At 37.1% G+C, this 21,558-nt stretch overlaps 1 protein-coding gene across 5 annotated transcripts in view; it reads right to left on the reverse strand.

Moving 5' to 3' along the window:
- glra1 (glycine receptor, alpha 1) overlaps window positions 1-21,275 on the reverse strand; it is a 95,036-nt gene extending 73,761 nt beyond the window's left edge. For all 5 annotated transcript variants that reach the window (XM_044040503.1, XM_044040502.1, XM_044040499.1 and 2 more), the window contains exon 1: window positions 21,157-21,275. In XM_044040503.1, the coding sequence (XP_043896438.1) occupies window positions 21,157-21,227 (71 nt within the window). In that variant the 5' untranslated portion in view covers window positions 21,228-21,275. The remainder of the gene's footprint in view (window positions 1-21,156) is intronic.
- Between the last annotated feature and the right edge of the window lie 283 nt (window positions 21,276-21,558).

Here is a 21,558-nt window from a genome sequence, read left to right on the forward strand (position 1 = left end):
GATAAATCATTCGAGGAGCTACAGAAAAGACTCGATCACCACATGTTTTAAGTCAAGTTTTAGGCTACATCTTAAAAGCCACCAGTTATCTGACCTCAGAAGTCCAGATGGCATAAGGAGAAGAAGGAGCTCAGCGATGTAAGATGGTGCCAGTGCATTAAGAGCCTAAGACAAATGGTTTGTCTTTTAAAAGCAAAATTTTACTTTTTTCATTCAGCTTTTCCTTCTTTAAGTGTCACCACAGCAGCAGATGATCCACATATTTGATTTGTGGTCCATTTAGAGTGTCAACTGACAATGAGCAATGAGGATTTGGGTACCTTGCTCAGGGATTCCCCAACCCTTGAACTGGTGGAGATTTGAACCGGCAATCCTCCAGTTACATGGCTAATTTTCATTATCCTTGGCCATGGGCTGCCCAATTTGTAATAATTGGCTGATTAATAAATAAAAATTGGCCAATGCTGATGATTAAAAAATGGAAAATATCTGTCCAATTAATTGGTCGACCCCTAAATGAAACACTGCACTCGTATCTTTCAGAAGTTGAACCTCAGCCAATCACATCACATTTGTACATTTAAGCTAAAGTTCTTGGACAACAAAACGGCAGCCACTACTGTCACGTTTTCACCCATGAGGGGGCGTGGTCAATCTGGCATATGCTAGCTCTTATCAAACTTATCAATTTCTTTGCCCTGAGGCCAGTTGTTACCGAGGTGGAAATGGCACAATTTGCACTGAAGGGTTGACTGAAGCAGCTTCGAAGAGCAGCCAGCAGGAGGCGCTCTTTTTCTGAACTGTCCTGTGATTGGTCATCTGAAGTGTAGTTGCGCCTTTAAACGTGTTCCAAACACAAGTATAAGAACAACACACACAGTTGTAAAAACAACGATGAGCAGCGATGGAGGGGAGCGACGCCCCCTCCATCGCTGCTGCCGCCCCCTCCATCGCTGCTGCCGCTGCCACAAGAATCTCTCATGAAGTCAAATGACAGATGACACAGTCAGTTTCACTTCAGTTGTCAGCCTCCGAATTAAAAAAAAAAAAAAAAGCATCCACTGTGACTTTCAAACGGGGCAAAATTTGACGCCCGGCGTGATAAATGGCGTCATTAGCGATTCATAAACACGTAAGCGCACCAGAACTCAGTCCGCGAGGGGAGAAGCCACAGATCTTTTTGTTGGTTTTCGCCTCAGGTTGTTTTCATGTACACAAACAAACAAACAAACACGAGGCTGAGGTAAACAAACACGACAGGGAAGCAGGTACACACACACACACACACACTCACTCCACGTTTTCATCCGACTCTAATCAGAGAAAACCATGGGCAAACAAATCATGCAGGAACCAAACAGAGAGTGTGAGGAGGTGATGATGCGTGTGTTTATGTGTCTACATGTCTTTAGTCGGTTGTGGGGACAATTTTGTTGAAGAAACACCTGTTTTATGAGGACATGTCCATGTTGTGGGGACATTTTAGTAAATCCTCACTACGTTCAAGGACTTTTTTCGAACTCTTTTTAATTTGACTATTTTGAGTACCAGCACTTTTATTTGCGTACCTGTTCAGGTTTTCTGTCCAATTCATTATTATTGTCACTTCTCTCTACCTGACATTCACGACATTCACCCTCTCTCACGAGAGTCTAGTGCTTGTTTGTTTTTTCCTGGAGTTTGTATCTAATATTGTTAAACAACAACAACATCTATCAGGCTGATGATCCGCTGTGGCGCCCCCTAAAGGGAAAGAAGAATTAGAACAATATCTAGTAGGTGTTTTTTTCACATTTGTGTCCTGGAGGAGCAGCTTACTGTGTGTGAAGTTTAAATGTAAAATATACAAGTTGTCAAAATGTGAAACATAAGTCAACTTTTTATTTTAATATAGACTGAATATTTAAATAAATAGATGTTGCGATGTATCTTTTATTTACTGAATATTTTCATAATTTAAAGTTTAGTGCAGACACATATGGATTCATGCTCTGGGTGAGGAGCTGAGGAATGATTTATGTCCACGAGTGTCCTCACAAGTGTAGAGAGACAAGTGTGTGTGTGTGTGAAGAGGAAGAGGAGGTTAGGAAGGACGAGTGAGTGACTGTGGAGGTGAGATAAAGCAGATCCGAAAATGAAGTTTCCCGTCGTCTCCGTCCAAACGGTGAACATCTGCTCGGGTCAGAGTCACACACACACACACGCACACACACACATCTGTCTGTCTGTATTAAACGGTATCGAGGGGCAGAGCTGCTGATGTAAACCACCATAAATCATCGCCCTGACAACGGCGACATTATAATATTCATAGCTCAGGACGTTGATGATGAAGTTAACACTTGATGAATAACGTGGTTTAATGTCTCATGACTGATAATGACGATGTTTAAGGGTAAAAAAATAAACAAATAATAACGCCATGAAAACATCATCACCTCCACTGATGCAGCACATTTTCATTAAAGTTTCACTTCTCAATTAGCTTTTTTATCTACACCACTTCTTTTATTTATACTGTATTGCTATGATTGTATGTTTGTGCCCCATGGGCATAAATAAAGTTGTATTGTTTTATGATATTGTGTTATATCAAGTGATGCAGCACAACACAATTACAGTTGTACTAATCAATACTTTACTGTTTATTGTTTTCGCAGTGGAATAGTCGACTCAGTGCTTTAGAATGTACATAAATAATGGCTGTAATCTCTCTGGGTTGGGAAAGTAAAGCCAGGTTTCTCAGTTTTCTCTCTCACCCTCTTGCGCCGCAAACGCAAACATATCGTGTCGCACAATGCGACAGTTTTTGTCCGCCTTTACGCAGACGATTCAACTGATTATATCGACAACTTTCACTCATCATCAAAACAGAGTCGAACAGATACGACAACAATTTAACAAACTGACAGAAGTCCCAGGATTGCTTTTCAGTCCTAAATATCAAACATGTTTAATATTTACGATTTAATAATCGAGAAGATTCACAATGAATGTTAATCCCTCACACTGCAAGATAAATTGGCCAGATAATCTGTTCAAAGTATGTGTGGGGGTGAAGCTTTATAAGACCTTTAGAAAAGATTTACTTGTTGATTGACTGTTTTCAACAGTTTTCAACACTTTAATTACATGGTCCTGACACAAGTTTCTCAAATAATAATCTGGTATAGTTGATTATCAATACATATACAGAGCTTAACAAATGTATTAGACCACCACCCTAAAGCCACAGCTGGCCTAAATTAACAGCATTAGTAATTATCAATATGATATATCTATATTTCTTCAATGGTTAATACACTAGTATGTAGAAGCTCTTTAACGGAAATTATATTTTTAATAATAAACTAAACTAAAGCTAAACTATGGTTATTATTGTATATTGTATATATAACAGTAAAGAACATTGTTATTTCTTGATTAAGATGTCAAATGAGCATTATTTACTTGCATTCTTGAACAGAGCATAGGTTTTAATGCTTGAATGTTATGTTTGATTAATTTTATGGCTCAAATTTAGGTATAAAAAGGTGACTTCAGTAAAGTCATTTTGTTATTTGCCAATAAAAAGCAATAACTTGTTTGGTTTTAAACGCATTGTTGAAATATTTATTTGACAGGTGGTCTAATAAATGTGTTACACACCGTATATCCATATCAGAGAACTAGTTAAATGATGGTTAACAACACTGCAAAAATACATTTTTTTTAGTCAACAGGCACTGAACAACTTTGTTAATTGTGCAGATGAGTACGTTTTAACCGATTATCTGCTGAAGTGACTGTCGAAATAAAGTGGTATCCCCAAAAAAGTAACTATGAAAAGTACTAAGAGTTCAAATACTCGACTAAAGGGGGTCAAACATTTAAGTTGAAATGACTGATGATGTTGTTTTGTAAAAGCCGGACAAGAAACAGAGACTGAAAGTTTCACCACATTCACTTAAAAAAAACAACCTAATTTAAATCTGATTAGATTTTTTTTCCTCTTTGCTTTAATTCTCCATTAAAGGCTGCAATGGATTTTAATAACCACATAAAAATGATTCAGTGTCATTGAAAGATTAATGACCACAGAAAAACAGCAACATTTTCCTCATAACAATGTATCTGACTTTGTCTATATAAATATATATATATATGTATATATATATACATATATATATAGGTATATATTATGAGGGACTGTGCTCTCTGCTGTTAAATGATGACATGTTACGCTGATGATGGTGCGATGATCATCAATCACCTCATGGATGATTGAATTGCAGCCGTCATGACGGATGATGCTGATAATCAGACTGAAAAGTTGAAGTGAACATCACATTAGAATCGTTCACGTGGCATCTGATTAATCGCACTGTGTTAGCCTGTTAGCTTCTGTTTATTCACCCTATTCGCTCTGAATGTAAGTGAATGAAGTTTTTAATTTTCTGACTCGTCAAACTAACTTTGAAAAAAGTTTTCGTTCTCTTTTTGCAGTTGTTTTCTTTCATTTCTTATACAAATATTGTCAAAGAACTTTTGGACATATAGCACATTGCATCAATTACAATTTACAGATTTAAAACAGAAAGACAAAGAAAAAAAAGTTGTAAACCTCGGTCAGATGCCACAATTAAGACAAGTCAGATTTGGGGGATTTAAAATATAACAGGTCTGCCTATTAGTGACCTGGTTTCAACATGATTTAATCTAGTTCATACAGCTGTTTTGTTGTGATAAATGTAAGTTTTGCAGTTGTTCTGTAATGTTTTTTTCTTTATTTTCAACAATGAACTTCCTGTTTAGCCCCCTCATGTATGAGTGCCCAATCTCGATTCATTGTACATTAAAAAAGGTAGAAAAAAACAAATGTTTTATCAATTTATTAATTCATACAAACTCCAATGACGGCCTAATTTGTGGTGCAGCATAAAGTGCAAGCATTTAGTTAGTGGACTTTAAGTGTGTTTGCAGAACGGGTTACATTCACGATGTTTCTTGAATGCACCTCGTAAGCTTACGTCGTCTGTCTATCAGTATTACTCCACCAAAAAACTCAGTGAATTAAAGATACCAGAACATTTAAGCGATTTTTACAACATCTATTTATTTTAAATACTGTATTTAAGTCCACATGAAAAAAGTAAAAACTTATGTCTTATGTTACACATTTTACCAACTTCTATATGAGATTATTCTCAACATTTTCAACAATTACTTAAACTTCAAGCACACAGTGCTTTTTATTTGGTGCATGGGTCATCATAATGACTTGAGCAGATAACGAAAACAGAGAACCGGCATCTCGTGAGAAATGCCGCTACACAAAATACTGGACAATCTCTTGAGTTGACATAAATTACCGGGTTCTTTGAATGCATCTCTTGAGCTCTACACGCTGTGAACCCTATTCAGAATATTTGACAAATAAAACCATTGAATATTTGAAAAGCATTAATGCTAAAAAAAGCTCATCCCTATAGTCAAAATCCACAGCTGTAATCTGAAGGATTATCACCTCCATCTACAGGTATCTAACCTCTTCATAGACATTTGTGTCCAATAAATAAATCCTTGAATTCTTGTGTCACTGCAGAGACGGAGCAGATGGTTTGAGGGAATAAATGACAAATCGTCTGGTAGAGTTTTTCTCCGTCTGCTGCTTCATGACTCACTTCACTCAAATATGTTTCTTTTTTTTCCTTGTAAATTCAGACCAAATGATCATGTTGTTGTCGTCAGAGGCTCTTGCTTTAGGCCAATCAGAATATTTAAGTTCTGTAACATTCGTGGCCTTTTCAACGTTTGCAAAGTTTGACCTTTATTCTCTCCGGAACCTCCAATTTGGCGAGTCCTGTAATTTCTGTAAATGCCAGCGCACAGAGACGATACGTGTCAAAGTCAAATCAAGATCAAGCCAGAGGTGTGAGAGAGCCAGAGAGAGACGGAGAGAGAGAGACCGAGACGCCACATCTGAATGTTAACCCTAGATGACAGAGGACACTGTAAATCCAGATTTTTATCTTTTTAAATAAATAAAATCTATATATTCTTAAATCATGACTGGAAACTGTCCACCACACTCACTCTCCCACACCAAACCTCATAGAGAAAATCAGCGTTTTTAACTCACGGGGACACAGGAGCTGCTGGTCTACTGCTGCCTCGTGTGGTCACTTTGTGCCAATGCCGTAAATCAGAAGGACGGTTTTCAAAAGCCTAATTCAGTAAAATAAGACATTTGAACTTCGTGATGGAGGCAGCAGTGGATCAACAACTCCTGTGTGCTGTGATGTAAAATCACTGATTTTCTCTATGGGGTTTGGTGTGGAGGTTGTAAGATTTACTTTTAACTCCATGTTCTTGTTGAAAAAAGTTCAAAGTTGATGATTTTTCACAACTTGATACCTGATTAAGGAAAAGTACTTTGTTTTGATTGAGTACTGACAATTGCAGTGATGATTATTATTATCATAAGTTTCCTTTAAATACAGTTCATTAAATGTTACATTTTGAAAACTTTGTAAATTAAAAACACAACTAAAGTCATTTCGTGTTGGACTGCTGCGAGCACACACACAGCACAGCTGTGTTTGTTCCCTCGTCACATGAAGCATTAATAAATATCCCTTTAAACTAAATTACAGTTATCAAACAAATCATCGTGATGTGAAAATTGGGATCCCGTCGCTCAGCGTGACGCCCTGTAGCGATGACAGAGTGATTGAACACAACAACATCACATCATGACTGAGTGAAAATCTGCTGAGGTCACAAACTGCGCTGATAATCATCTTCATCTCTGTAACCTAGAGATTATAACCTCAGGTTTGGACGAGTCAAAACATCGATGATCAGATAATTGGCGTCTCTGAAAACTGCAGAGCTCACACTTTCACGGCCACGATCAATAAAAAGACATCAGATTTTTTTCTCTCACACTTTGTCTAAATCTTCTCTCTGCGATGGCAAATTAGGTGGATCAGAGATTATTATGTTGGCGGCGATAATCCCCACCAGGACGTGACGAATCCCGGCTAAATCCTCTTTAATAACCGCGACTGCTCAGAGTGCGATAGGATCAAGCTGTCGCAGAAACAGAAAACACAGTCTCTCACAGAAAAGACGATACAATGAAGTGTTTAAAAACCCAAATTAGTATCATCACACAAACACACTTCTGAGCTGATGAAGGTCCAATCGGATTAAGCACAGATTGGGATTACACCAGTGTGTCCCCAGCAGAAACATAATTTCCCCACGGACGTGTAGCTCATAAAGACAGAAGTCTATTAGCTCTACTCTGTGTTTCTCAGTAGAAGTTTGTATCGCTTAAAGACTTTCTCACTCTCCCACACCAAACCCCATAGAGAAAATCATCAATTTTACATCCCAGCTCACAGGAGTTGTTGATCCACTGCTGCCCCCATCTCTAAGTTCAAATGTCTCATTTTTTTTCATTTCCTGATTTACATCAGTGACACAAAGTTCACACATGAGGCTGATTTTCTCTATGGGGTTTGGTGTGGGAGAGTGACTAGTTTACAAACTTAACTTTCCTGTTTGAAAACTCTGTTTAACATTGAGATAAAGACATGAACATGTTATTAGTGATCCGCTGGATCCAGAAGACTTGTTGGATCAGTATAATATAAAACAAAACCTTAGAGTTAAACCCACGCAGATGAAAACATAACCTCTTTGGTGGAGGTAACAAATATAGTAAATGTTTTACTGGCTGCAGTTGCTGTTTCTGCTGGAAGCTGCATGAGCCAACAAAACCTGACACGTTTTTAAAGAGCAAACACAAAAGATGCTTCTCAGTTCGCTGTTCACGAGGTCACACAGCTGAACGTCTGCCAGGTGTCTGGGACATTTGCATAAATGCTTGGATCATAGATCAGAACTCTTCAAAAAATCCCACCTGCTTTCATCATATCACTGCAAGAGCTTTCTGTGCATAAAACTGAATATAAACAGCCAATAAATATGAACCAAATATTCTCAATTTGGGTAAAATGTTCCTGTTTTCAGAAAGGATTCATGCTAATTTTGGTTGGCTACAATTACTGAAACTAGCCTGTAAACTTAGCCACTTTAAAACTGTAATGTTCCTTAAAATGAGGGAAAGCAGACCATAAACTACAAAAAATGGCAACATTTAAAAAAGTTATTAGCACAGGAAAAGGTTTATTTAAAATGAGTCATTCTTTTCTTGATCAAGCTGAATTTATACCTTCGACTTTCTTATATCTGCACAGACAACAACCTGTGATAGTTAATTTTCTCTGTATTAGATACTTCAAAAACAGCCCGACTCGAAATAAGCCACATATTTGGTTACCAATTGGGGTAAACCCAAGTTATTCTCGACTGTAATGTTCCGTAAATTGAGGAAAAACAGACCAAAAACTTGAAATTACTACTACTAACTCGAAATTCTGTCTCGTAAGAAATGTTTACTTAAAATGAGTCTTCATTTTTTTCTGACTAAGCTGAATTTAAGAATTTACACCACACATACCAATCTGTGCAACATTTCTGATATTTGCACACATACCAATTAGTGACAGTGATTTTCTAGCCCTGCAACAAATAAGCAAAGTTTTTTAAAAATTGGTTTAAATTTTCTGCTGATAGCAAAAACTAGACATAAAATTGTACCTTAAGAAATAATGTCTTGTTAGAAATGTTTACTTAAAATGAGTTTTCCCTCAATTGATGAAGCTGAATTTAAGAATATTTACCTTGAATTTCTTAGATTTTAACACACACACCAATCTGTGATACACTGTAAAAACAGTCCTACTAGCAACAATTCAAGTAAACTTAAATTCAATTTTCTCTCTCACACTTTAAGAGTGTAATGTCCCTTAAATTAAGGGAAAAATAAGACAAAATTTATGAAAGTTGAACTTGTAATCAGCAAAGAAATTCTGTCCTGTAAGAAATGTTTACTTGAAATTAAATTTTACTTTAGGGTTAATTTCTTATTTTTGCACATAATTGGTGTGTGTGAATTTTGACACACACACACAAATTTGGCTCATTTTACCACAAGCAGACATCGGTTCAGATGGGATTAAATCCAGCCCAGTGTGGATTAAAGTGTTTTTCACGATCAGCCTGTGTAACTGTGTCCTCTGATAAACCTGCATGTCTGTGTTTCCATGATCAAAGTTTGGATTTGCTTTCATTATCCTACATCGATGCTGGCTGGAGACCTGTAACCAACGCTGATGCAGCAAAGAACAAGAAGGCAAAAAGAAAAACAGCTGAGTCATCCTGAGCCGGTGTCTAATATGCAGCCAGGGAGAGAGAGAGGTGTGGGCCGAATCAAGGCTACGATCATTAGCCCTAAGTGTTCCTCATTATGTCTCCTAAAGCCTCTGAAGACCTGAATCCCTAATGGCTCTCATCCTGGCATTTAGTCAGAGACGCAGGAACAAGCAAAGGGCCGCTCGCTGCCGTGGCAACTGCCGATCAGCCGCCTCACTCGCCCGGCAAAAAAACACTCGCCACAAAACCCAAGGAGTTGATTCTCGCACGGCTGAGCTGCGTCACACACTCCACTGCGCCGGAAAAACACTGCAAATTCACTCACAGGGCACAAAGTCAAACTCCCTCATCTCTGTCCGCTCAGGAAAGAGTTCAGTGAACTCTCCCGTGGTGCAGATCATCAGCTAAAACCTTATTTTCCGCTCCTGTTGACTCTGTGTTGCCAACATTTCTAACAAAAACTCAGTGGTTTAAAAGCTGCTTCCTCACTTGGAAAAAAACCTGAATCACCTCCAATATCCTGCGGGCATGTGTTCACAGTTCCTCAGAGTCAACGCTTTCCTTAAATTCATCAGGACAAAAAAAATGATGATTAAAGGAAATAAGAAGTGAGTGAGTTTACGCTAAAGACTGTGGTTTGCTGACTGCGTGCAAAACAGATTAAAGCTGGGGTAGGAAACATACGGGCGGTGTGACTGATCAATAATACAATAATCACTTTTATCACCGCAGCAACTTCTGTTAGTAAAAGAAAAAAGACAACAACCTTGAAGTTTGTAAAGGGTTCTCTCTCCCAAACTGAATCCCATAGAGAAAACTATTTAATAATTCATTATAATAATTTATATTACATTATTAATTTTAGCTCTTGGGGACACAAGAGCTGCTGGTCTGCTGCTGCCTCAAGTGGTCAGTTTGTTTGATTAAAGGTAATCATAATAGAATTCATAAAAGAATTTAGAACACAGAAATGATAAAATAAGACATTTGAACTTACTGATGGAGGCAGCAGTGGATCAACAACTCCTGTGTGCTGTGACATAAAATCATTCATTTTCTGTATGGGCTTTGGTTTGGAGGAGTGAGTGATTTACAAACTTCAGTATTTTATCTGAAAGGTCTGTCAAACATACATTATCTTAGATATTAACAGTTAAAATTAATTTTGCTAAAACAAACGTCAAATTCTATTGTCGAGTTACGTTCGTTTTTTTTTTGACGACAAACATTTGCTGCAAATTTGCCGCCCCCACACTGTGTGACATTAAGTGAAGGTTTGAGTAACTTTTAATCCACATCTTGTCCAGAGTGACCTGGCAAACATTTTAAGTTGTTTACATAAAGCTAAGTTGAAGTAAAGCTCTGGGAAGAGTTCGCTCAAATACAAATAAGTGCCAGTTCGCCCAAACATGGGAGTTTGATCCAAAATGGCTGCCTTCCTGTTGGGTTTGGGTTATGGGTGCAGTTGACTTTTTTGTCCATCCTGACCTGATGCACACGTGTACCAATTTTCATCTCAAACCCTAAAAAGTAATTTTTAAAATGCTACAATTATTTGAAGCTCATCGACAAAAACTCAAAATCCTTTAGTATTTGTTTGTTTCTGTAATCTCTTGCCGTCTACCTGGAGATTTTGGGAAAATCACTGCTATGTTGGGTGAGTGGTTCATCCTGAGTTGCTGTTTCCACGGCAACAAACAGGACAGAATTGATATCGTACATTTGTCTTGTATCTACGCGGTGGCGAGCGTCTCTTACCGAGTTCCAGCTACGCCCAGAGGAGGCTGATGTCACACTCTAATATTTACGATGCAAATCCGTCTCCGTCTCTGTCTGCTGATCAATAATGTATTATCATACATCAAGTTTTGGAAAATGAACCTGCCCAGAAGTTAATTAGTAAAAGGTGACGGCAGCGAAACTCCAGCCGAGCCGTCGCTCGTTTTTTTTCCACGACAAGACTCGAGAAATTGATCACAGTGAGGAAAAGAAAAAAGTACAACGTTATGATTTGTTATGATGTGAGATGTGAGTGATAAATACAGAAGCAGCAGAACAAATGAAAGTGCCTGAGGGCGGCTTCATAAATAACACGCGCTCGCTTTAATTTGGCTGAAGCAGGAGAGTATGTTCAGCGACAGACCATGATTTCTGAGAGCTCGGCTCGCCGCCTTCCCGTAGTGTCCTTGAGCAAGGCAATAAATCCCGGTGAGTCCTGCTCTGTGATCACTGAACTGTCACCTGTGACTTCTGTGATCGCGGGAAAACACAGACTCCACCCTCAGGAATTAAAGAGGATTATTGAAGGTGGAATTGGAGCCGATAATAAAATGCAATTATCGGATTATTGGACCCAACTGGCAACTTTGCTGATGTGTAGTTTGTCACATTAGCAAAATAAATCTTAAACTTTACATTACATTAGTTGGAAAATGGTATAATATAAAATAATGTGAAGCAAATCAAAACATTTTTACTGTTTCCTGTCAGAGGAGATTAAAAAATCATATTCACATTTAAGAATCTAAAATCACAACAATTGTTTGTAACGAAACAAAAAGAATCATTTACTTTTGTGCTGTGTTTTTATAACATTTACGTGTTAGAAAATGGTGTAAAAAAATTGCTGTCAGATTGGCAAACCATTTTAATCATGCTTAAGTGTTTTTCTTTAATAATTAAAATTAAGTTTTTAGATTTTTTTCCACACGAATCAATGAAAATGAATTACTTTTACTTTTGTGGACAAAAACAAAGACACTTGAGATCATAATGTTTTACATTTTTCTACATTTTCTGACATTTTATAGGCTAAACAACTTAACCATTAATTATTCATGTAAGTAGACGTTAGTTGCAGCTCTATCTGTTAATCTGTTTGATGATTTCACTCAGGATATTGTTAAATTGACTTAATTTTGTGAAGCTTCATGAAGTTTTGAAAATATAGTTAGCAGTGGTATTGTAGTATCGTAGTGTCGTATTAGTTAGTTACAGTCCTACAATGAAAACCAATTTTAGCATTTGCAATTTGCGAATAGCTCTTGTCTCAAATTGCCAGAGTAGTTTTCAATATTGAATAATAATAAAAAAATAATAAAAATATAAATAATTCTGTCTGTTTGCACTATTTTATATCAAACTCATGTTCAGAAGCTTGTACTTCGTTCGGCTGCCTGAAGGTTTTATTTTATTTACAATTGTATTATCCTATTTTATGCATTTATTAGTTTTGCACTGTATTTGTCTTATATTTTCTGATTCTATTTTGTACATACACACATTTATTCCGTATAGTTTATTTACTACATTTGCACCTCGTACTACTTGTAAAAGCCGAGGAAGTAAAATATGTCAAATACAAACTCAGTTCTTCCAGGTTTTTTTGTCCCAGGTGAAGAGCTTCTGTATTTACTCACTTCAACAAGAAAAAAAATATATACACAAGACAGATTTTATTTTATTTTTCCCACTTCAGGTTTGACCTTCACACAAACAAACAGACTATTTTCTCTTCAGCGTTTTAGGTTCAACAGATTGTAGGAAAAACATGAGAGTAAAAAAAGACGTGAAGTCACAGAAGGAGTCGAGCTAATGAATGTCACACGAGAGAAAGCGAGAGAGAGAGAAAGGTTAGACGGCGTGAAATATCACTCACGGTGAAAGTGACATTCTGTCACAACACTTCATCTCACTAACCTTTGCTTTAATGAACAAACCACCTTCAACAACTTTTATTTAACACCTACTTTATTTCCTTCACTAAGGAGCTCAGTTTGTCCTCCTGTCGGCAACTTCCTGTCAGCAACTTCCTGTCTGCAGCTTGTGACGGATCAGTCTGAATTTAGAGTATTTTAAGTAGAATTTAAGTAGATGATCACCCAAGTATGTTCCCATACGAACATACATACATTTTAAAATAAGAATCTATGCACTGATGACGTCACAATGAGCAAAACTGTACTTACTTATTAAATGTTACATGATTCAGTCCCATTGAATAAGTCTGGATGTGTTTATCTCTGCGGCATCTTAACAGATCAGAATGAATGTTGTTATGTTTATGTAAAATGGTGATAACCATAAGAAGGTAAAGTGCTATACAGAGCCAGAAAGTTTTTCTCGATCAAGTGAATGAAAATGAATCATTTCACGTGAAATCTGACTTGTATTGCCAACAAAGGCTAACCCAACATGTGTGTTCCCGTGTTTTTTTTCCCAGTTTCTCAAGTAACACAGTCAACTCAGAGATGATGTCACTTAGATTGATAGATGGATGAGTTGGTGATCGCCTGAACTCATTGGATTTAAATGAAATTTGGTATTTGTACACAGGATTCTCTTTACCTCTTTACCATCAGACTAAATTTCATCTGGATGAGGTTACGGATTACGGATTTAGCAGCAATAGATCAGAATGAATTTCATCACGTTTATTTAGGATGATAATAGCTATAAGTAGGTAAAGTTCAATACAGATCCAGAAAGTTCTTCTGGATCCAGTGGATGAAAATGTAAACATTTCAGGTGCCGGTTTGTAAAATTGCTCGTTTTTACTCGATTTGCCTCTGAATATACCTGGCGTGATCATTTAAAGTCAGGGTAGGCAACATTCATCCATTAGCTACACCTTTAACCTCCACATGAGAATCACAGGAAGAGTTAGAATCAATCCCAGCTGACAGAACGATGAAAGGCGGAGTCACACTCTGGACAGGTTGTCTGTCCATCACAGGGCAGGCAAACACACAGAGATGTGCAACCTTTCACTCTCAAGTTGTGTTCACACCAAACGCAAAGTTTCATCATCATCAGCAGCAGCAGCCTGTCGGCCCAAACTCCAGGTATCATCAACTTCTTCACTGACCGGTTTCCATATGTTGCTACTTGTGTCATAGACCTTCAGGTGCCCACATTCAGAAATGATCATTTTCTAATTTTCTCAAAGCTGATCGGTCTCTGCGTCATCATTTCAACGCAAATTCTTTGCCAAAATTTGACCATTTTCAACTCAACATGATTCTTCATCTGTGTGTTGACTCTGTATGTACAGTAAACTCGTACATCAACAATTAACCTCTGTGTTATTTAAGACTGAGGGAGGAGGCTGGAGAAAACACACAGGGAGAGATCATTCAAACTCCAGGATCCGAACCTGGGATCTTTATGCTGCCACTGCAACATCTGGTTGGGCAACTTCTTTCAGGTCTATGTTTAGTACAAAACAGGAGAGCTTTCTCATCATTATCAACAATCTCAGCTGCTGCTTATATAATATAATATAATATAATATATAATATAATATAATATAATATAATATATATTCTATAAACACATCATCACTGATTCAGAACTGTCTTTGTCTAAACTAATACGGTAACATCACACACCTGTTACATTTCTACCTCACCTCCATCTTGTCCTTTCTGTCCCCAAATTTTCCTTTCACCACAACCTGTCTTGGCAGATGCTCTGAGTCTGGTTCTGTCTGAGATTTCTTCCTATTCAATCTAATCTTTTGTAAAGGTGTTTGCATAACTATGTACAGACATAATTGAGATTATGTATGTTGCGATGAGATTTGAAAACTGTTGTCACAAAGAGTAACGAGTTATTTCCCAGAAAAACTGAATTTCATGGTAAGTATTTTTAAGTTTTAAAATCTTTGGTCCACGCTTTTGTCTGTCCTCATCTGGTGGGAGGAGCTTATGGCAGAAAACCTTCATCCCGTAATTTTAGTATTCCAGCAGCTAAAGACAAGACTCAAAAAAATAAACTGTGTTTCTGTTGATTCTGACGACTGAAGCTTTTATAAAAAGACGTCTTATTTTGAAAAGGTGGAGTCACATGACAATCACCCTGTCATGTGATGGACATGTGTGTGTTCCAAGGTCACCTCAAGGTCACCTGCTATGAAAACACAGGTAAAAAAACAACAAACACCTCAGGCACAGACTCATCGTCATGGTGATATAAATTATGGATCACGTTGTCTCTATAGATTCTGCATTAATATTTTTTTATTTATTTTTTCTCGCTCGACACTGCAGTTCACACAGATCCATACGTCAGGTCACATGACCGTTGTCTGCGTTTCCGCTCCACAGATTTCAGAGCGTTTATTGAATCTTTGGATGAAAAAGGTCACAGTGTTTTCCTCCGGGATGAAGATGAAGATGAAGCTGAATCGTTTGCATACGGTGGTGCGTGTGTGTGTGCGTCTGATAACGACGCGTGCAAGCGTCCGGAAACACGAGAGGTGATTAATCTGTGTTATCACCACGGCGAGGCGGAGGTGAAATGAGCGACTGATCAACGAGACGTGTGTGTGCTCGTGTTGCTGTTGCACTGCGGCAAAGAAAAAGCCGTAAAAACTCACATACACACATGCGCGCACACACATACACACACACACACCATCACCTCCAGCACCTGAGTCGATTCTCCTCACACTCCCCAACAAACACTGACGCAGATTCTGCTCCTAATTGATTCCAAATCAGTACACGATCAATTTCCCCGTAGAACATTTTGTTTGGAGTAAACTGTTTCTTCACCTCAGATTAACTAGGAAACCTTGTTTCATGTGCGCTAATTTAAGAAATTCTTAGGTATTTACACTTAAATTTGTCGTAATCAAGTAAAGGAAGATTACATTTAAGGAAACACGACAGAATTCCTTTGCTTTGTTTCAAGTTTCTTTAAATCGTGGTCATTTTTTTCCTCATTTCACAGAAGACTGAAGTCTGAAAGTTTCTACACTGCAAAAACAGCCCTGCTGGAAACCGATTAATCTTCTTAAATTGATATGTTTAAGAGAAACAATCTGACAATGGTGTCAGTCTATATATCTACAGTGAGTTAGATTGTAAAGTTCCTTAAAATGAGGAAAAACAGGAACAAAAAAATAGACAAAACTGCCAAGATTTAATACAATTGAATTTGTAACAAGCAAAATTATGTCATGTAAGAAATGTTATTTAAATTGAGTCTTTAGTTAATGATTACACTACAGTATATATACTCAGTATTTCCTGAGTAATTTTTGCTTGGCTACAATTCTTCAAAGTAGCTTGTGAATGCAGTAACTTTTAAAACAGTCATGTTCCTTAAAAATCATGAAATACAGGCCAAAAGATTTAAGAAAGTTAAAGTTACCTCAAGCACAGGAATTCTGTCATTTAAGAAATTCACTAGTCTTTATATTTGCACACCCACCAATCTGTCTTGGTGTTTCTCTTCATTATTTAACACACACTTCAGAAACAGTTTGACTAAATATTCCTAACTTCTCTTCATTTAAGTAAAAATAAATTGCTAATGGGGTAAACCAAATTTGCTCGACTAGAAGTATTCTAACTAGCTTCCAAATTTAGCCACTTTCAGAATCTTATGTTCCTCAAAATGAGGAAAAACTGAACAAAATTGGCCAAAATTGAATATGTACATTTGTTATAACAAAGAAATTCTGTCCTGTAAAAAATGTTTACTTAAAATATGTTTTCCTTTTCCTGATCATGCCAAATTTAAGTTTTTATAATTTCTATATAAAATTCACTTAAAATGAGTCTTAACTTGATTAAGGCACAATGTAAGAATATTTGGTTTATTTCTACAGAATTGTTTTTGCAGTGCAACTGAAACAAACACATGTACCACAGAAGAGAATCTTCCTCCTGCAACGTCAATGAATTCTGATCCAACAACAACAACAACGTCGACGGCCTGTCAATCATTGACTGATAGATGATTTTTCACAGTTTTTGACTCTGAATGTTTTGATCAATTGTTTCTGTCGCAGCTAAATAATCAATAAAAAGGGACATCATGTTCTTCTGGACTCTGCTCTCATGATCATCATCATCATCATCCTCACCATCAATCATCCCACTGATCTGCTGTGTCTGTAATCGGCTCGTTAGCCTGTTAGCTGCAGTCGCTGCTGCCTGGATAAATAATTAGCGAGGAAACGCTGACTCAGCGATTTCCTCTTTTGTTTTCTTTTCCTTTTTTATCTTCTTCCATGGTTTATTTTTTATGATCATTATGTCCCACATTTTTCTGCTGATTCTAACTTTTCCTTCATGCTTTCATCAAACATTTTCTTGCTATTTTTACTTTTGACAAAATAAAACTTTCTCCACTGGGAACAAACAGAACCCTTGTCTGTCTTTGACGTGAACAGCGGGGGCAGAGGTCAAACGTCATAAAACTAAACACCTGAAGCACTTTTTACAGGTGAAAAACGGACTGTAAACGTCATTTCTGACAAAGTAAAATAAGCCTCATGTGTGGGAAATTGTTCTGATTAAAAGGAAAACTAATCTTGGCAAGAAAGTTTGACACGAGTAGAAATTTTAAGCTTCAACAAGTTAAAACAGTGCAAATATAAAAATTACTAAAAATTCTTAAAGTTAAGTTAAAGAAGACTCATATTAAGTAAATATTACAAATGACATAATTTCTTGTTTTAGGTCAACTTTCTTAAATTTTGTCTATTTTTTTTTTCATTCTACTCTGAAAGTGACTAAATGTACAAATTCACTTTGTAAATTTAGTAAAATTTTACCCCAGTACAAATTGGAGTGTCTAAAATATAAGAAAGACTCATTTTACATCAATATTTCTGACATGACGGAATTTCTTATAACTTTATTATATTTTGACCAGTTTTGTCTAGTTTTTCCTAATATTATGGATCATTAAAATCTCAAAGTGGCTAAATTCACAAAATAATTGACATGATTTTTTGTTCTGAAATCAAAAAAATTCAAACTGATTGAAGAATATATTGGAGCATATATTACAAATAGGGCTGTTCTTTAAAATCCATTTAAGAATGTTTGACTTGTTTGTGGTGGGGCTTTTTTTTACAGTGTAACTCCAGTATAAAAACCTAAATTCTCTCTCCTGTCTTTTTACTGTTAATCAGAGTGTGGACACACACACACACACAGTGAACAGACATTAAATGTGTATTCATCAGGTTTGGCCCCGGCCAATGACAGAATAATCAATGTTTAGTAATAAGGCAGAATGTGGAATGAGGTGCGTGTGTGTGTGTGTGTGTGTGGGGTCGAGACAGAAGGGAGAGGGAGAGAGAGAGAGAGAGAGAGAGAGAGAGAGAGAGAGAGAGAGAGAGATATCAATTAGTGCAGGAAGTGCAGAGTCCAGGCTGGAGGAGCTGAGGCGGCAGTTTTCCCCTGACTCTCCTTCATTAACTAAACACTGTGTCCTGAATACACAAGAAATCATAAACAAATAAAAAATAAGAAATCATCTGCACTGTAAACGCTCGTTCAGACGCTGCAGAGAAATAAAAAAAAAAAATGGAACCCCGCACGTAATAAAGCAACGGAGTAATGAAGCAAAAACAACGCCTGCAGGTAGAAAATGTGACGACGTCTGAAAATGAATTCTAAAGAGTTGTTTACAATACACATGGAGTTTAAATGAAGGAAAAACAATGGCTGGTGTTTGAAGATGGTCGTTTGTTCTTAAGCAAAGAAATAAATCTGAGGTTTGTTTGTTTGTTTGTTTTTCTGCAGAATTATAGAAAAAAAGGTTGCAGCAAACTTGGTGAAAAACCTCAGGAGGAATCTGTTAAACTTTATTTATTTCTCCTTTTTTAATCTATTTTGTAAGTTAACTGTTGTTTTCTTTTGTGCTCTGTTTAAAATCTACACGAGTCAGAATTTTTGCTCTCATGATTTATCTCCTGTTGCTGTGTTCATTAATGATGGAGCTAATGCGTGAGTCGGCAGATTTCTACATTACAAGATTGAGCTCTTGTTGCTCTGTTCATCTGGTGAAGCTAACAGCTATGCTGATAGGTGAATCAACAGACTTCTTCTTTACTTCTAAGGTAAAGAACCAAAAAAGTTTCCACGTGTTGTTCGCTCTCGAGAAAGTTTTAGCTTTTTAGCTAACAACAAAACAGATGGTCTGATGCTCTTCTAGACTGAAGTTTATCATGAACTTGTTTCAGGGTTTTTAAGGTTTGAGTTTGAATTTAACTCCTGAGTTTAGACAGAAACCCAAAGTTTGGATAAAAAGTGGCAGTCCTGTAGAGTCTGTAATACTTTGTCTTTTTTAGGATTAGGATGTTTCCCAGTTATGCTGTGACTTTTTGTTACCAGAGATTGTGGATGTAAATTAGCATTCTTGCTATAATTTGGAATGTTTACATCTTGCATTTTTGACAAATATTTGTAAACATCCAAAACAAACGTTTGGTTATTTTGGGTCAAACTTTGAGCAAAAAATAAAGTTACATTTTAATCTGTAGACTGCCATAATTTTCAAAAACTAGATCCCATAATGGAACTTGACTGCATGTCTCACTTCCTGTCCTGAAAAATGGATTTAACCAAGCAAAATGTTGTTTTAAATGCCATAACAATGAGCAGAAACCTGTGCTGCTTCACTACAAAGTAAAACAAATCAATATTTTCGAAAATAAATCAACTTTAATGCTTGAGAAGATGTTTCAGATTTTCACTAATTTCACTCACTTTCCTTATTTCACAGTTTTTACGCAGTTTTTTTTTATTGATTTTGTGGATTTTTTCCTCTCAAACTAGTTTGTTATAAAAGCGTCTGACTTCACGGTGACACTGAGTATATCACAGAGTATATCACAGTCAACACGTCTGATATTTATTATATTCTGACGTGGACTTAACATTTTTTTTACTGCGGCGCGTTCCACAAAAATGTCTCCATCCACCACAACTTCAAGGTTTGTCAAACATTAAAGGGCCACTGTGCAATTTTCTTTGTGCCTGTTTCAATGACAATGAAATAAACAAACAAACACATCCAGAAATTTGCAGGAATTTGCAAAAAATCTGTCTCTTTTTCATCATTTCGGATTTTAAGAAAACAAAGACGATGCAAAAATCATCCGATTTTTTTAAACCACATGTATGCAGCTCTGTACCTATGAGGTCGTTGAACTACGGTGGCCTTCACGTGTCAAATGAAAAAGCCTGTTGTTTACAAAGTAAAACACCAAACACACTCTGCGTCTGTGCTGTGGAAACATGGCGGCACAAGATGGCCGCCTCTGTAGAGCAAGACCCTCGTCGATGAGAAACTCAGAGCAACAGCATCACGGTTATCACGAGATATTTTTACATCCCAAAAATGGTACACACTAAACCTTTAACGTGTATTTTGTTTTACTATTATTACAGAAATATTTAGTTCTGGATAATCGTGACAGGAAATGTTCATGTCGTCACATGATGGCGGTAAAAAAACATGAATATTGTTAAAGCTGCAGCAGCAACAACAACAACATCAGCTCATCGTCTAATTGAGTTATTGTCCTCACACAGGACAGAAAAACTATTATTTTGGACAAAAAATAAAAGATTTACAATATAGAAGTAAATATCAAATTATTATTAAGATAATAATATTGATCATATTCCCTCACATTCTACATTTGTCTTTATTATGTATTGATTGATTTTTATTATATTATTAGTCTTTCCCTTCTTTTTATCACAATTTCTATTCTGTATTTTCACATAATTACTTTTGCAGTGACTGTACAAGTGAACGTCCCTGACGTTGGAGCAATAAAGTTAAATCTAAGCTCAGAAAACAAAAATTAAATCAATGAAATTGCACAATAAGCTCGTCAACACACACACACACACACACACAGAGCCTGTTGACAGTCTGCAGACTCACGCCATGAACGCAGCTCTGTCACCGCTAGTGGTCGCTGTTTAGTCTTCATTCATTCATGTCCAATCAGAGCAGCAGCATCACTCACTCACTCACTCAACTTTGACAGGACGTGTCCACTCCACAATGCACGCGCCAACAACACATAACGTGAAAGAAGTGACATTATTAAAATATTCATGTTCTTACCTGATAAACAAAACTGTTTCCCACAAATAGATCCCCAGCGCGTTTAGTCGGCACATTTTTGCCAGTCTCATGTTTGTGTTCACGAGGAGGAGGAGGAGGGAGGTGTGGGTGAGTGTGGATGGGAGGGAAGAGGGAGGGGGGGTCACACTCTCCACAAAAAAATAAAAAAAGACAAAAGGAGAGGGGAAGAGGAGGAGGAGGAGGAGGAAGGGGGTTTGATGCTTAGGAGCTCCAAGGTGATCCCGCAAATGTCCCGCTTCGTATCAACGTGTGTGTGTGTGAATATCTCTGTGCGCGTGTCAGATCCAGAGGTGGCCGGGGCTGAGCCGTGACCTCATCACCGGCCGTGGAATCATGGTCAAAAAAAAAAAAAAAGGGAAGAAGAAAAAGAAGAAGGAAAAA

The sequence above is a fragment of the Solea senegalensis genome, linkage group LG12 (assembly GCF_019176455.1).
Source record: "Solea senegalensis isolate Sse05_10M linkage group LG12, IFAPA_SoseM_1, whole genome shotgun sequence".
In the NCBI taxonomy this organism is placed as follows: Eukaryota; Metazoa; Chordata; class Actinopteri; order Pleuronectiformes; family Soleidae; genus Solea; species Solea senegalensis.